The sequence below is a fragment of the Pezoporus wallicus genome, unplaced genomic scaffold (assembly GCF_028554395.1).
Source record: "Pezoporus wallicus isolate ANWC-B61680 ecotype Strahan unplaced genomic scaffold, APGP_CSIRO_Pwel_v1 scaffold_7383, whole genome shotgun sequence".
In the NCBI taxonomy this organism is placed as follows: domain Eukaryota; kingdom Metazoa; phylum Chordata; class Aves; order Psittaciformes; family Psittacidae; genus Pezoporus; species Pezoporus wallicus.
Window position 1 is genome coordinate 1348752 of NW_026636323.1, and position 17460 is coordinate 1366211.

At 45.2% G+C, this 17460-nt stretch overlaps 1 protein-coding gene across 1 annotated transcript; it reads right to left on the reverse strand.

Annotated features, from left to right (window-relative positions):
- Positions 1 to 878: 878 nt before the first annotated feature.
- Positions 879 to 15110, reverse strand: STOML3 (stomatin like 3). Its single transcript, XM_057399991.1, has 7 exons — positions 14761 to 15110; positions 5443 to 5546; positions 4573 to 4645; positions 3379 to 3461; positions 2413 to 2616; positions 1298 to 1432; positions 879 to 1149 (listed from the first exon to the last, which is right to left on the reverse strand). Exons 1-7 carry the CDS (start codon positions 14810 to 14812, stop codon positions 949 to 951), a joined length of 852 nt encoding a protein of 283 aa, XP_057255974.1. The 5' UTR covers positions 14813 to 15110; the 3' UTR covers positions 879 to 948.
- Positions 15111 to 17460: the final 2350 nt, after the last annotated feature.

Consider the following 17460-nt stretch of genomic DNA (forward strand, 5'->3'; position numbering starts at 1 on the left):
CATCTACACCATGAGAGCCTCGGGTTCACAGCAGACAGCTCATCACCATGTGCCAGCACTGTGAACTGCCCAGCTGAAGGCTGTAAACTCAAGTATAATGACAGCTGAACTCGGATATCAGCGATGTCCCCCACTGCTGCCAGGCATTGCAAGGATAGAGGGTGAGAAAGGTTTTCATTATGAAAACCTGAACCTCTGCTTCATGGCACCTGCAAAGGAGTGTCCTGAAACCTCCAGAAACCTCCAGAAACCTCCTGAAGGTGCAAGTCAGACACTTAAATCAACATCGGACAATCTGTTTTCCTCAAGGTTTTCTCCAGCTTTCGGATTTAGGAAATGTGATTGTAATGCCTGGACATATATTGTCTTCCTTTTATAACAGATCTCGTAGAAAGGTCAGTAAAGCAAGTGTTAATTTCTACTCATATGAGACAAACAGGCTATTCCACTGACATACCATTTATCCAGGAATTCTTCCAGTAGTTATGAAAGAACACCTCTAAGGTTAGGGGCCTAAATCTTTCTTTTCACTCCACAGAATATGAGTTAAATACCACTGTCTGACCTCCTTTGTGTGGAGTACATCAAAAGCTCAGAGGTTCTTACTTAGCAGACAAACTACCAAATAATTTCTATACTCCAGACTCTGTAAAATGTGGTGAAGGCATCATTAAAATTTCATACTAGGTCTAACATGCATTTTACATATTTTATATTTCACATGTTTTCTTCCATTTCACTTAGAGATGACTCCGCTGAAACTGGTTAGCACCTGAGCTTTGCAAATGCAGTCATAAAATGTTGGAGCTATGTGTGATTATTTAACTATTTTAACTCTTATTTTTGATACAGAGGATAGAAGCATGCTTCTACTGTAAGTCTGGAACCCTTGGAGTCCTGGGAAACCATTTAAATCTCTCTGTTCAAGAAGCTAGCATAGAACAGTCTCTAACCCCCTTTACTTTTCTGCCCCAAACTCACAAGCATATTTATAGGGAGAGGGAAAACAATGGTGGAATTATTTTTTGCTGTCAAGGTTGTTAATGTTTGCAGGTAGCGCAGCTGGAGACCTGCCGGAGACTCAGCCAGCACCATGGAGGCCTGCTTGAGAGCTTTAGAAGCATTCATTTCTCCTGCTGCTGCCACAATCTGTAAAGTAAGAGAAGTGGAAATGGCTCTGTGACGCTGCCCATTGTGGGGAAACCTCACCTTTACAATGAGGAGAAAAAAAAAAGGCACTTGGAGGACTGGGACAAGGATACAAGAGCTTGGGGGTAGACACTGCCATGGATCTCACCTTAGCTCTTGTCTCTCGAGCAGCCTCTGCTTCGGCCGCCATGGCCCTCTGCATGGCCACAGGAATCCTGACATCTTTGATCTCCACACAGGCCACTTTGATTCCCCACTGCTCTGTAGCTCTGTTGAGGATAGCCTTGGGACAAACACACAACCCATCACAAAAGGCACAGTGAGGGCAGAAAGAAAACCATGCCATGTACCCTGCTTCTAGGACAGAAGGAAAGTCAGCATGCAAACCTGCATAACAGAAAGATGGAGCCCTACCGTCCAATGGGTGTAAGTACAGTGGGTACCACAACCTATGAAACTCTTGCTGATCAACTCCTGTGTGGCTTCTCTACTGCCTCCTAAATTATGATCCCCATCCTTTCTTTAGGTCTGGTCAAACTTCTCCCTTTTGCAAAGTAATTTGCAAACTTCCTAAACTAGCACAACACAGTGAAAGCACGTAACGGCACACTATGAGTGAAAGACACAGCACAGCCCTGTAGCACTGGCATGCTCTTCTGTGCTCAGGCTGCTATGCACTACTGCACCCATGTCACCACCATGACCCTGGCTCTGCCTACCACTGCTCTCTTGGCTGGAGAGGTGTACAGTCTCTCTTTGATTTGACTATGCCTCATCTCTGACTGAAAAAGAGTAAAGCAGGTGTTGGATTTCTCTGCTTCCTCCCTGGCTGCCAAATAAAATAGCAAAACAGATGGCATTTTAAAGCATAAGCCAACTCAGTTCTGTACTATATGTTGTTATGACAGGAGATAAAGCTTTGTCTTGATTAAACCTCAATCAAAGGTCTGATCAAGACAGAGTTTCCCACGAACAGCAGACTTTCTCACTACTTACAGCAGCCTCTGTGCAAAGGCTAAACTAACTTATTCAGGTCACTGGATAATTGCAGATTTTTGTTGCTTTTTGATAGGAAATAACTCTTCTACAAGAACCTGGGGAAATACCTTTCTTTCTGACTCCAGACAAGCAGATGTATAACTGAAAGAAACATAATGGAAAATTTTGTTATCATTGTTGAAAAGAAAGAGAGATTAGTTCTGATTTGCTACTCCCCAGAACACACCTCCATGCTTGTCAGTGAATTTTGAGAGCTGGATTTACCTGGGTACTGCGTGCAATTTCCTCACGGCCTCCCAGGAGCTGAGCCAAGGTCTGCATAGCCAGAACGTTTCTCAGGGTTGCCTGTGCCAAGAGGAAGGTAGCTGAATGGACATCAGTGACATTAGCAACAGCTCTGACAGCACTGTGGATCCTGTAGTACAGCACCCCATCGACTTGGGTAGTAACAGCATCTTTTGTGAGAATCTGCATTCGACAAATGTACAGAATTAGAGAAGGATCCAATGACACATCTTTTGCCAAGGAAGGGAAATGTTTTTTTTTCTCCTTAGTGAAAAAAAGACCCTGATAATGCAAGGAAACCAAGAATTTATTTTTGTTTCTTTGTCATTCCTCCGAGAAATAATTTTAAGGAAGCTATCCAGCATCACCAAAGTACATACCCTTCAAATAACTCTTCCGATAGTGAGTAAATCTCATAACTTGAATCATTTTCTTCTGCAATGGTGGTTATATGACCATGGTTATACTCCTCCTTTCTTGTAGAAAGGGCCATTCATGATTTTATAAATTACGCACAGTTTGGAAAATCTGTGCTACTTCCTCTAAACAAAGTATTTCCAAGAAACTCCAGCAAATTAAAGCAAAAATTAAAAGCAAAGTACAAGAAATTTTGCACTTTGAAATTTGCAACAAAGAAATCTGAAAAATATTTAATCATTCACAGAGGAGTTGTGTCACCTTTTGCCAGACAAGTCCTCTGTGCTTCAGCAGCCAGTTTGCCTCAGCAGAGCTCTCATGATGCTCCACTATCTGTTCCCTCCTCGACATGTTTTGCCTTCAAGAAATTTTGTAAGCAGTTTGAAAGTCAGAAAATACAGCAAATAAGCTAAATTCTGTGGTAGTTTACAGGTGTACGACTATAAAACACCTGCATTACTTTTGATCATGCCATGAATCACCTCTGCCTTTTATGTCTGTCTTAGACAGCTGCTAGAGAATAGTTACCTCTTGCGGAGGAATGTTACAGGCAACTGTTCTAAGATCAACCTTGACGAATGTATCTGTACATGGAAGTATGAGGATTATACCTGAAAAACAAAAATAATTACATGAAATGCCACTGAAAGCTAACTCTAGAACCAGGTATCCTGCAGCAAGCAAACAGACGGAAATATCCACAGGGTGGGGAATGTGCCCACCTTATTACTACAACTGTCCTTTCCGCAACAGGACGTTCCATTTTCAAATAACTGAGGGAAATGCAGGTATCTGCAAATAATGTTAATTTATTGGAGCTTAATGACCTAGGGCCCTGGACTTGAAATGGGGAGAGTGCAGCTCTGGTCTCAAATCTGCCACCAGACTTTTGACAAAAACTCCTTCCACGTCTTTGTTTGGTTTCCCCTTTATAAATCATAAGCCATATGTGTCTCAAGGAAAGATATACCCCAGGCCCAGATTCCTGCACCGCCTGTAGGTTGCAACATGAGGAACATTGTCCCACATTCTGACACATCCTGTGAAGGAGTCTCCACTCACCTTTCAGGAGAGGGAGGCTTGACATTGCTATTCTTCTCATCTCAGCACTTTGACTAGGTGCCCAGAGTCATCAAGAAGAGTTCTGCACCTGCCCTAGCTGCACTTTGGACCACATGGTTGTTATTCAAGAGGAAAGAAAGAATCTGAAAAGGACTTTTTCACCTTATTTCAGCTTCCAGTTTGCCCCGTTTCATTGCAAAAAGGTCGTAACTACACCAACACAAATACTTTGTGTTGCTGGGTTTGGTTTGTATTTGTGATATATAACCTGATCCTAAGTGACTGCACCAAACTCTGTAGAGATGCAGAGTGTCCTTTTCCTTACACATTTACTATTTTCAGAGCAGAAGACAGCTAAATTGCTGGCAGCAGCAAGAAGTGTTGGAAGTGAGTAAGAGTAAGCAGCCCAGTCGCTCAAAAAAGTCCTTACCAGGCCTGAAGACTGCATGTAGCCCTCCCCGGTCCACCATCAGTGTCTGTAGCATGAGCTGAACCTACCATTTGTTGTCCAACCTACTCAACAGCAAAGCTGTACCTGATATCAAAGTCCTCAACCTTCTGCTGTGCTTCATGGACCTCTGCAATTCTTGATGTGGTCAGAGTGCATCGTAATAACATAAAACCAGTGCATCTTAAGAGAATAAAATTGCATGTATTCACCTGGTCCCTTTGCTTTCTTAGACAGTATACGTCCCAGACGAAATACAACAGCACGTTCATATTCTCTGATAACCTAGGAAAATATTTTAAGTTTAGAATTTTGCAACTAATTCTATTCCCACTTTCTGGTCTGATTTTTTTTTACTCTTTGGCATCCATACTATATGTGAAAAAAAGCAGAGATAATATTGGAACCAACAAAACTGCAAAACACTCTGCATCTTACATCTTCTCACCTCTTGGTTTGCTGGAAAAACTCAGACCCTGCTCTCAAACAGGTTACAAAACAGACAAAATACAAAAGAATTGCCACTCGTATGGTGAGGCTACTCATAACTCTCTCAATATCAGTACTACACTCAGAGGCGTATACCTCACCTCAGATAACCCAGCTAACTGCTTCAGTCAGTGTATCAGGACTCCTCAAGGCCTGGTGTTCAGGGAAATCATCCTGGAAACTCATCCCTAAAAACTGATTTAAATTACTCATGTCTTGAAGGGGCATTTTGTGGCTTTAGGTTATAGAACTGCTCAATGCAGGGACCCATGTGCCCATGTACTCATGTTACTCACTAGCAGCACCAAATATGAGTTCTTCAGAAAAGTTTTTAGATTTATTCCCCCAGTGCTGTAAAGCAAGAAAGTTTAACTAATGAGGAAAGTTGAGATTGGAAGAAATCAAATGAGTAAATTGCGGTGATATAGAAAGTCAGTGGAAGAACATGGATCCCAGTCCTAGTCCACATCTTCACTAGAAACCGTTATGATTTCCAAAAAGTGAATGTGACAAACAAAAGCAATAAATCAATTAACATGAGTAACAGCAGTAATAATTGTGTTCTTTTTCTGCCTCAAATCCCACTAGCTTACCTTCACACATGCCCAGATGGAAATAGGAAAGGTAATTAGCACCAGGAGGAATGAAAAGGAAAGCAGGATCCACCCACAGACACCAATTCCTTCCTGTCTGTCAGCTATGAAAAAAATAAGAGCAGCAATGAAGGCAAATTCTGAAGAGAGTTACCTGAAGGCTGTAGATATAGCCCAGTGCAATCACGAGGGATTGCAAAATCCACAGAAACTCACTCCCTCTTCTTCCCTTTCATTGCCCACAGAAAGCTATGAAAGGCCTAACCAAACACCCAACTTCATGGCCCTTCTGCGCAAAAGAATAAAAGGCTCAGAAAGTATATTTTGCACCAGGTAAGAAAGAATTCAAATGAAAGGCACTGTTAGGGGGCTGGGAAGGAGAAATAAATTATCAGGTGGAATATCCATGGATATGAATCTGTGTTGGTTTGCCATGGCTGGATAAAAAAGATTTAATTAGTATGAAACAGGTAATAAGGAAAATGAGGGGAACTCCTGCTGCCTTTAGATGGGCATTTTGAGGAATACTGATGGACCAGTTTATTCACTGGACCACAAGCTTCAAAATCAGTACCTGTCAAAATGCATGCTCATGCATTTTGAGTAGTTCTTGCACTGGATTCAGCCTGTCTCGTCCCAAAACTTCATTATAATGAAATCTCACTCAAATCAAAATCAAAATAATTTCATTATTTTCGTGCCTGAAGGGAAGGCACTGGTGAGTGTTTAACTTTAGGAGGCTCTTTGTAAAGAAAGGGTTATAAGGAGCAGCTGCTGTTTGAAGAGAAGAGCAGCTGGAGCTGCTGAGGTCCTCAAAGAAGAGGCACAAAAGAGGGCAAGGAGGAAACAGGACAGTCCTGCTACCACAACAAAGTGCTGTAAGGTCAATTCAGTACTGCTAAATGCAGAAATGCCTTGGATCAGGAGAGTCATAAGAAAAGCAGAAGCAGCACGGATGTAGGTTGGGCCAGCCCCAAGGGCTGCCTGGCTGCCAGGTTTGGGCCAGAAGAGGATTTTTGCAGGTGTGAGCACCAAGAGATAGGAAGCCGAATGCCACAGCTCCTTTCCCAACACAGGGAGAAAGGGACAAAGGCTCAGAGGTCTCCTCAGAAAACCTCCCCCATGCTGATGAAATGGAAAGATGCAACGTGCTTTGGTTATGTTACTTCATAGGCATAGGGTAGCGCTGCGAATTTCTGACATCAAATAAAATTAATATGCAGATAGAAACTGGTAAATAGAAAACAATTCATTTTATACCTTGTGAGAAAAAATCTTGTCACCACAGTGAAGCATGGTGAGGCTGCCTGATCTGTAAAGCACAAGCTAACAGACCAGCAGAGCAGGACTGGCAGGTTTGTGAGAAAACCCCCAGCAGCCCTGGAGGACGAGACACAAGGCAGCCCTCCTGTAGCTCCTTCCTCTATAGATACCTCTGTGCATAGCTGGTCTGCGCCTGCTGGTAATGTTCACTGCAAACCTGGGTGTTACCACCAAGCCCTTTGCTGCTTGTGGTTTTAACCATTCTAATTTTGAAAGCCCTGCTGCAGATTTAATGACTCACTGTCCTGGGTTCAGCAGTAGCAGTCATGTTTTTCCTTTGTGTTAACTGGTGCAGTGCTGTGTTTTGACTTCTAGCTTGAGAACAGTGTTGGTGAAGCCGATGTTTTCAGTTGTTGCTAAGTGATGTTTACCCTGACCAAGGACTCTGTGAAGCTCATGCTCTGCCAGGGAGGAGGGGAGGCTGTGAGGAAGCAGAGACGGGGCGCCTGACCCGGGCTAGCCAGGGAGGTATTCCATACCACAGCACGTCATGCCCGGGGTGGGGGGTAACTGGGAGTTACCCGGAAGGACAGGGGCTTCCGGGTGGAACTCGCTTTCTTGGCCGGTGGTATCGTATTCTCTTCCCTTGTTATTTTCCCTTATCATTGTTTTAGCTGATAGTAGCGGTGGTGATTTGTTGCTGGACTGTTCTTGTCTCAACCCGTAGGAGTTGCACTCTCTCGATCCTCCTCCCCGTTCCCCCGGGAGCAGGGAAGGGGAGAGCCCCGGTGCGGGGGGGGGGGGGAGACGGACACGGACCTCGATTGTTGTCAGCTCGGCACCACTCACTGGGAGTGAGTGAACAAGTTACCTGACTGGGTTTAAACCATGACAGTTCTTTTTGGCGCACAACGTGGGGCACGAGGGGTTGAGATAAGAACAGATCTGACTGGATTGATAGTCACTCGTCACAATGCTGATTTATTGGCTCTCAAGGTTTTTCCTCTTGATCTCACAGTTTCAGTATATCGTATCTTACGTCCATCCGGTATTTGCTGTATTAGTGTTTTTCAAGTGTGGGGCTTGGGCTAAGGTTTTTATCCCATTGTACTTTATGGTAATGACTTGTAATACAATAGAATCATTGATCATGAAACTGATCTGGCTTATGTTCCCAGTGTGGTCACCACCTTTATACTTTGGGAGGTATATGATGGAGGTGCTTAGCAATTACACATCTTTTTTCTCCTTCTCAGGTGCTCAACCTGTGAAGGAGACATCCTTTTACCCTCCTAGTCGTCCCCCAGACCATTTACATTTGAGAGTTTTGAATTTTTTGAATGGCCTTTTAATGCTGTTGAGACTTGTTTGCTGATGGTGATGGGAATCACCATGCTAACATGCATACAGAGTGTGTTTTGCCCACTACTGATTTCAAGAGTTAAGCAGATTCAGGTTTGGGTCTTGTCTGGGGTCAAAAGACGATGTAGGAGGACCGAGAGATTTTCCCTGAGGCTGGACAGCCATGAGTGGCAGGGTGTGTGGGATAGTATGGGCAAGTATCTAGGTCAGTGGGCCCCTCCAGTACTTTGGAATTTCACTACCAAACAACTGCAAAATCCAGAAGAATTAGTAAAACACTTAAATGAGGTGTGTGGTCATTCTGGCCATACCAGAGATGAACAAATCACGGCAACGTGCTGGGGCTTGGCCTATGCTTACAGGGCCTTGTTCAACACTATCCAGCACCTTCAAAAGGAAAAGAATGTCGGCGGATTTGAGGGCAAAGCAACAGTCACTACTCAAACTTTGGCTGCAATGAACTGCGCAGCTACCCCAGTGGCAAGTACAGCAGCTGCTCAAACTTCAACTGCAACAGACAGCGCGGTTACCCCAGCTCCAAGCACGGTAGCTACACCACCCCCAGCAACAAGTACAGTCGCTACTCAAACCACAGTGATAATCACTGCAGCCAAACCAGAGGACCAATTCGTACCAATATCAGTTGCCCCTGTACGCAAGAGAACAAGCAAAAAGGAGGCAAAAAGGGTGAAGCGAGATGAAGAACCAATGAATTCACCACCTGGTCCAGAATCTGATCAGGAGTCATCATCACATGACGAAGAAGAAGAAGAAGAGGTAACTTCTCGACCTCGGACCTCAACCGAGCTGCGGAATATGCGAAAAGATTTTACCCGTCAACCAGGGGAGCACATCATCACCTGGTTACTCCGATGCTGGGACAATGGGGCCGATGGTCACGAACTAGAAGGTACAGAAGCCAAGCAGCTGGGATCACTTGCTAGAGAAGGGGGAATAGACAAAGCAATTGCAAGAGAGAAAAAGTCCCTCAGCCTTTGGAGGAGGCTCTTGGCAGCTGTGAAAGAAAGGTTTCCATACAAGGACGATGTTACGAGTCGTTCGGCCAAGTGGACTACTATAGACAAAGGCATCCAGTCTTTGAGGGAATCGGCCATCGTAGAGATGATCTATCACATCAAGCCGAATAACGGGGATACACCTATAGATCCAGATGAAGTTGAATGTACACGACCCATGTGGCGAAAACTTACACGGAATGCACCGTCATCATATGCCCATTCACTGGCAACAGTGACCTGGAATGACATAGTACCACTAACAGTGGATGAAATGGTTCATAAACTCCGAGAGTTCGAAGACAATCTCACCCTTCCATCATCTCAGCTGTGAAAAAACTGTCCCAGGACCTTGAAAAATTGAGGGACGATCTATCTGAGTTATCAAGCTCCTCACGTGTACCAACACACGTCTCAGCTATTAACAAAAGGCGTCCTATTGTTCGAGAGAGGAGATACACGGGGTACCCTATGGTTTTACCTGCTGGATCACGGAGAAGACATGACAAAGTGGGATGGAAAACCTACTTCAGCTTTGGAGGAATGGGTGAGTGAACTGAAGAGGGGAGCAAGGGCCAAGACTGATCGTCCCATGAGATCTACGGCTTCAGTCTCTGGTGAGCAGTTTCCCAGATGGAGTGGAAGAGCTGATTTTACTCCAGCTCCTGTGATAATGAAGAATAATCCCTTTCAACATGACTTAAGTGTCCAATGCTGTGACGACCATTAGAGGGGCCCTGCCTCCAGCCAGGTGGAGGTAGGGGACAATCAGGTTTACTGGACTGTGTGGATCAGATGGCCTGGCACATCAGTCCCACAGAAGTATAAGGCTCTAGTAGATACTGGTGCACAGTGTACCCTGATGCCATCAAGCTGTCAAGGGGTGGAACCCATCTATATTTCTGGAGTAACAGGAGGATCCCAAGAGTTGACTGTGCTGGAGGCTGAAATCAGCCTGACTGGGAGGGAATGGCAAAAGCACCCTATTGTGACTGGTCCAGAGGCTCCATGCATCCTCGGCATAGACTACCTCAAGAGAGGGTACTTCAAAGACCCAAAAGGGTACCGGTGGGCTTTTGGTATTGCTGCTTTGGAGACTGAGGAAATTGAGCAGCTGTCCACCTTGCCTGGTCTCTCAGAAGATCCCTCTGCTGTGGGGTTGCTGAAAGTTGAAGAACAACACGTGCCAATCGCGACCACAACAGTGCACCGGCGGCAATATCGCACCAACCGAGACTCCCTGATTCCCATCCATCAGCTGATCCGTAGACTGGAGAGTCAGGGGGTGATCAGCAGGACCCGCTCACCCTTCAATAGCCCCATATGGCCAGTGCGAAAGTCTAATGGAGAATGGAGACTAACAGTAGACTATCGTGGCCTGAATGAAGTCACACCACCATTGAGTGCTGCCGTACCAGACATGCTAGAACTTCAGTATGAACTAGAGTCAAAGGCAGCCAAGTGGTATGCCACGACTGATACTGCCAGTGCATTTTTCTCAATTCCTTTGGCAGCAGAGTGCAGGCCACAGTTTGCTTTTACTTGGAGGGGTGTCCAGTTCACTTGGAACCGACTGCCCCAGGGGTGGAAACACAGCCCCACCATTTGCCATGGACTGATCCAGACTGCACTGGAACAGGGGCAAGTTCCAGAACACCTGCAATACATTGATGACATTATTGTGTGGGGTGATACAGCGGAAGAAGTCTTTGAGAAAGGGAGGAAAATAATCCAAATCCTGCTGAAAGCCGGTTTTGCCATAAAACAGAGTAAGGTCAAGGGACCTGCACAGGAGATTCAATTTTTGGGAATAAAATGGCAAGATGGACGTAGACAGATCCCCACAGATGTGACCAACAAGATAACAGCAATGTCTCCACCAACTAATAAGAAAGAAACGCAAGCTTTCTTGGGTGCAGTGGGGTTCTGGAGAATGCACATCCCGAATTACAGTTCGATTGTAAGCCCTCACTATCATGTGACCCGGAAGAAGAATGATTTTAAATGGGGCCCTGAGCAGCAACAAGCCTTTGAGCAAATTAAATGCGAGATAGTTCATGCAGTAGCCCTTGGACCAGTCCGGACCGGGCCAGATGTAAAAAATGTACTGTACACTGCAGCTGGGGAGAGCGGTCCTACCTGGAGCCTCTGGCAGAAAGCTCCAGGGGAGACTCGAGGTCGACCCCTCGGCTTTTGGAGTCGGGGATATAAAGGATCTGAGGCCAGCTATACCCCAACTGAGAAAGAGATACTGGCAGCCTATGAAGGGGTTCGAGCTGCTTCGGAAGTGATTGGCACTGAAGCACAGCTCCTCCTGGCACCCCGGCTGCCCATGCTGGGCTGGATGTTCAAAGGCAGGGTCTCCTCTACACATCATGCAACTGATGCTACATGGAGTAAATGGGCTGCACTAATTACACAACAAACTCGAATAGGAAATCCCAGTCGTCCAGGCATTCTAGAAGTCATCATGGACTGGCCAGAGGGCAAAGATTTCGGAATGTCACCAGAGGAGGAGGTGGTGCGTGCTGAAGAGGCCCCACCATATAATAAACTGTCAGAAAGTGAAAAGCAGTATGCCTTGTTTACTGATGGCTCTTGCCGTATTGTGGGAAAGCATCGGAGATGGAAGGCAGCTGTATGGAGTCCTGGACGACAAGTTGCAGAAACTGCTGAAGGAGAGGGTGAATCGAGTCAGTTTGCCGAGGTGAAAGCCATCCAGCTGGCCCTGGACATTGCTGAACGAGAAAAGTGGCCAGTACTTTATCTCTATACTGACTCATGGATGGTGGCAAATGCCCTGTGGGGGTGGTTGAAGCAATGGAAGCAGAGCAACTGGCAACGCAGAGGTAAACCCATCTGGGCTGCTGCACTGTGGAAAGATATTGCTGCCCGGGTGCAGAACCTGGTGGTGAAGGTACGTCATGTAGATGCCCATGTACCCAAGAGTCGGGCCACTGAGGAACACCAGAACAACCAACAAGTGGATAAAGCGGCTAAGATTGAAGTGGCTCAGATGGACTTAGATTGGCAACATAAAGGTGAATTATTTTTGGCCCGGTGGGCCCATGACACTTCAGGCCATCAGGGCAGAGATGCAACATATAGATGGGCCCGTGACCGAGGGGTGGACTTAACAATGGACACTATTGCCCAGGTTATTCATGAGTGTGAAACATGTGCTGCAATTAAACAAGCCAAGCGGTTAAAGCCTCTTTGGTATGGAGGACGATGGTTGAAGTATAAATATGGGGAGGCCTGGCAGATTGACTATATCACACTGCCACCAACCCGCCAAGGCAAGCGCCATGTGCTTACCATGGTGGAAGCAACCACCGGGTGGCTGGAAACATACACTGTGCCCCATGCCACTGCCCGGAACACTATCCTGGGCCTTGAGAAACAGATTTTGTGGCGACACGGCACCCCAGAGAGAATTGAGTCAGACAATGGGACTCATTTCCGAAATAACCTTATAGATATTTGGGCCAAAGAGCATGGCATTGAGTGGGTATATCACATCCCCTACCATGCACCAGCCTCTGGGAAAATCGAACGGTACAATGGGCTGTTAAAAACTACACTGAGAGCAATGGGTGGGGGAACTTTCAAGCATTGGGATACACATTTACCAAAGGCCACCTGGTTGGTCAACACCAGAGGATCTGCCAACAGGGCCGGCCCAGCCCAGTCAGAACTTTTACATATTGTAGAGGGGGACAAAGTTCCCGTGGTGCATATGAAGAATTTGCTGGGGAAGACAGTCTGGGTTATTCCTGCTTCAGGTAAAGGCAAACCCACTCGTGGGATTGCTTTTGCTCAGGGACCTGGATATACTTGGTGGGTAATGCGGGAAGATGGGGAAGTCCGATGTATACCTCAAGGGGATTTGATTTTAGGGGAAAACAGCCAGTGAACTCAATTGTATGCTGTTGCCTGCTGTGTAATGCTTTTATAGCCCATCAACTAGATGTCTCCAGGTCACCAGCGACTGGCCCTGACTTCCCTCCAGCCATCATCCCAACAGAGAATGAACTTTGAACATCATGGACCGAATGGACTCGGCAGCGTTATAGGGATTGGTCCATGCACTAAGAAAATGATTTTTTCCTCTTGGTCTGTATGTATATGAATGTATATATGTGGGAGAGCGATGGTGTATTGAAAATGTGGGATCTGAGCACGACGTGAATGGTATGGAATAAGGGGTGGATAATGTCCTGGGTTCAGCAGTAGCAGTCATGTTTTTCCTTTGTGTTAACTGGTGCAGTGCTGTGTTTTGACTTCTAGTTTGAGAACAGCGTTGGTGAAGCCGATGTTGTCGGTTGTTGCTAAGTGATGTTTACCCTGACCAAGGACTCTGTGAGGCTCATGCTCTGCCAGGGAGGAGGGGAAGCTGTGAGGAAGCAGAGACGGGGCGCCTGACCCGGGCTGGCCGGGGAGGTATTCCATACCACAGCACGTCATGCCCGGGGTGGGGGGGTAACTGGGAGTTACCCGGAAGGACAGGGGCTTCCGGGTGGAACTCGCTTTCTTGGCCGGTGGTATCGTATTCTCTTCCCTTGTTATTTTCCCTTATCATTGTTTTAGCTGATAGTAGCGGTGGTGATTTGTTGCTGGACTGTTCTTGTCTCAACCCGTGGGAGTTGCACTCTTTCGATCCTCCTCCCCGTTCCTCCGGGAGCGGGGAAGGGGAGAGCCCCGGTGCGGGGGGGGGGGGAGATGGACACGGACCTCGATTGTTGTCAGCTCGGCACCACTCACTGGGAGTGAGTGAACAAGTTACCTGACTGGGTTTAAACCACGACACTCACACATAAATATGTTTGTGTTCAAGACCGAGTTAAAAAAAGCCCACCATAAATGTTCTCCAATTACCCTGAAGTTTCAAACCATTTAGCCACAAGACAAATGAAAGACCCTAGGAAAACACAATAGTGTAGAATAAGGGCACTTGTAAGATTCAGTTCCCTTTTTCTTGAAATGCTCAACACAGTACGTCATCAACACACTTGATATAGAAAATCACAATATGTGTGTCAAATCTGAAGAGCAAATTAAAAGCTCATGTCGAAGTTGTCTTGTGAAGAATATAAAGAACGCTGGGCAAATACCTCCCAGGTCTCCAGAGCAATGAAGAGATGGAGTAGACTCAGCCTCTTTTAACCACTAAGCAACCTCCTGCTTCCTACAAGCACCCAAATCAGTCCTGCTGAGACTCATGCTTGTCCCATCACACTATCCATACTTATGGCCAGGCAGTACAGTGAAAACAGCACGCATTGCCAGCAATAACTAGATTTGGCATCAGTTCTGTTGCTTGAAGAGAGCATCAGGTGTTCCATCACACAAATCCAAACATCTTTTTTGGGGGCTGAAAAATTCTTATACCTTTCTCTAACTTATATTTTCCCCTTTCCACCCCATCCCTACATACAGAAGTGTATCAACAGCTGAATCAGCCGTTTTAGTCCCTGGGGTTATTTTGCCTAAAGGAGATGCTGGTGCATGCTGGCACAGCAGAATGAGGCAATTTAGCTTCACCCACAAAGGCAGATCCTGAATTTTCCTCTACAACCTATGTCAGAGACATGAGGAATGCCTGGGATCAAATTAACTTTTTGATAGTTTTGCTCCTTTTTAATAGAGAAAAAACACACACAAAAGTGAGGCTTACCAATTAGATGCTCTGTTTTGTTTTCCTTGGGTTTCCCTTTCTGGGGATCCATCACATTTGAGGGAAGCTCTGATCCCCTCACAGATGAGACAGCAGCATACCTCAAAGACTCACATTGCTCATGTGAAGTGCTGAGGTGAGAAGCAGGGTGAAAGAAGGAAAAATCCCCACTTGTATGAGAGTCCTCTGGGAGTGAGTTACCCTGGTGAGGAGAGGGTGTTTACAAAAACAGTCTTGAGGTTAAGGGCTGTCCCTGATGTAACTCCGTGGTCTTCTGTGGCTGTCTTCTTGTCCCAGCTGGTTTTAGACCCCACAAAATGCAAGTTGGAAATTATTTCTATGAATCAGTGATACCTGTCACCAGAGAGCAAGACAAAACACAAAGAGAAAATAAAGAGGAAATTTCCTATGAGGACTGGCTGAGGAAACTGCAGTTGTTTAGCCTGGAGAAAAGGAGGCTGAGGAGAGACATTAGAATTCTGTGATTCTATGATTCACTCTCTACAACTACCTGAAAGCACTCTTCTCCCAAGCAACAAGTGATAGGACAAAAGGAAATGGCCCCAAGTTGCACCAGAGGAGGTTTAGATTGGCTATCAGGAAAAGTTTCTTCACCAAAAGGGTTGTCAACCATTAGAACAGGCCACCAAGGGAAGGGGTCAAGTCTCTCCTTCATCTCTGGAGGTACTTAAAAGATGTGTGGACGAGGCACTCTAGGGACATGGTTTAGTAGTAGACTTGGTAGTGCTGGGTTAATTGTTAGACTTCACGATCTAAAAAGTCTTTTCCAACCTAGTCAATCTATGATTCTGTAAAGCCAGAGTGTACAGAGTGAGTACTGCTCCTCTGCTGTACACCTCTTAACAAAATAGGGTTCAACTACTGTTCAGACCTCAAATACTAGCAATGTAATTAATCCTCCAGTTGAGGTCCCCATGCCACATAGAATAGCTCGTCACACATTTCTTGATACTGTCTATCACCACAGGTTGAACCCCATTGTGCTAGATCTAAAAACCACAGTAAAGCATTTTAGCCCCAAAGTCTTAAAAATTTTCCCCAAATAAGAATATTTTCCACAAAACACTTTTTAATATTGACAAACCAACCACAGCATTTCAGACTAAGCCATTTCCAAAGGCTGCAACAACAGGCAGCAGCTTTCTCAAAGGACACAAATCTGTTGCTTACTGAGAAAAAAAGGAGAGTCAGCTTTTAATATGTAATTTATGAGTTTGATGTATAGCTGAATTAATAATACAGCCGTTTTCTGTGGGCATCCATTATCTAAATTATGTTTGAAGATCAGGCTCTAGCTTCATTTCACTTAAGTCTTCAACCTTGACCGTATTGACATTCGTCCCAGATGGGTCATACAAAGCCAATTGCTCCCCCGAGAATCCTTTCTCAGCTTCGTAAGAGAGAATGCTACACCACTGAATGCATGCTTTAAATCATCATGAAAACCGTAAGAACAAGCATCTTGCAACACTGGGATTGCCATGCTTATTGCAATACCATTCCAAATATGTGACAATATCCATTTGAAGGCATTTGTAGCATTATCTTCAGTATTGGGCTTCTCAGGCTGAGCTGCATGATCAAACCTGTTCAGAGCAGATGCCTACTATGAGGGCAGTAAGGGCAAAGAAAGATATGCTTTAGAAAAATGGCTTTTATTATTGCAGAAGCAAAAGCATCATATGCAAAACTACCCCAACATTTGTATTTTAGAGAAACTCGGTTTTATTGAAAATATTTTTTTTCCAAGCCATTTGAATAGAACAATCTACACAGGTACTTATATTGTCAGATAGATGAACAAAACATGTTACAATCTAACAGAAATAATTGCTCCTTGTTGTTTACTGAGAATTCCCTGATGTACCTGTAAATACAGCCCTTGAGAGGTGACTAAAGCAGATGGTGTTTTTCTTTTACATTCAGGAACATTGCTGTATTAGTTTCTCTGTGTTAACTTAAGCTGCACCTTAGTTCTGTGTTTCAAAAATTCAAAAAGTCAAAGGTAGGGCCATCTTAATCCTTTCTCCTTGGGGTTACACTGGGGCATGTGGATAACTCACCACAAAACACTCAGAGAAGAATATACATGAGCACTCTGGGGCAAAAGAGTTTACAGGCTGCAAGTTCACTTGTGCTGAAGAGCCTGGCACAGCCCAGTGTTACAGAGCAGTACCACAGAGAAAACCAGTTTGAGTCTAATGCCACTTCAGCAGGGCTCATTTAGAAGTAACATCAGATGAATGTGGCTCGAGTCACCAGCAGTTCAGCTATTTCTGCAGCATGCTGATGCAGCTAAAGCCTTCAATTTCTATTCTGAAAGCAGACTGAAGGCTCAGTCTGCACGGTGATTAGGTGCCTGCCTGTAAGAAGGCCATTCTCCAGCACTTCTCTGCACCAACTGCTACATTTGCAAATGGCACCAGTCCTTCAGACTAGAGGATCGTTTAGATTTCCATTTCTCTAAAGTAGGCAGTTGCTCCCACTTATCACCCAGTGGCAGACTCATCCTACAGACCAAGCACCCCCCACTTCAAAGTTTGTTAAAACCAGAATGAGGATTCTTACACACAGCCATTCCTAAACAGTGTCAAACCCAAAGGTATCAAAAAACTCATAAGGCAGTCCTCACATGGAATTTGCATATAACAAAGTTGTAGGTTTCAGTTTGTCTTTTTC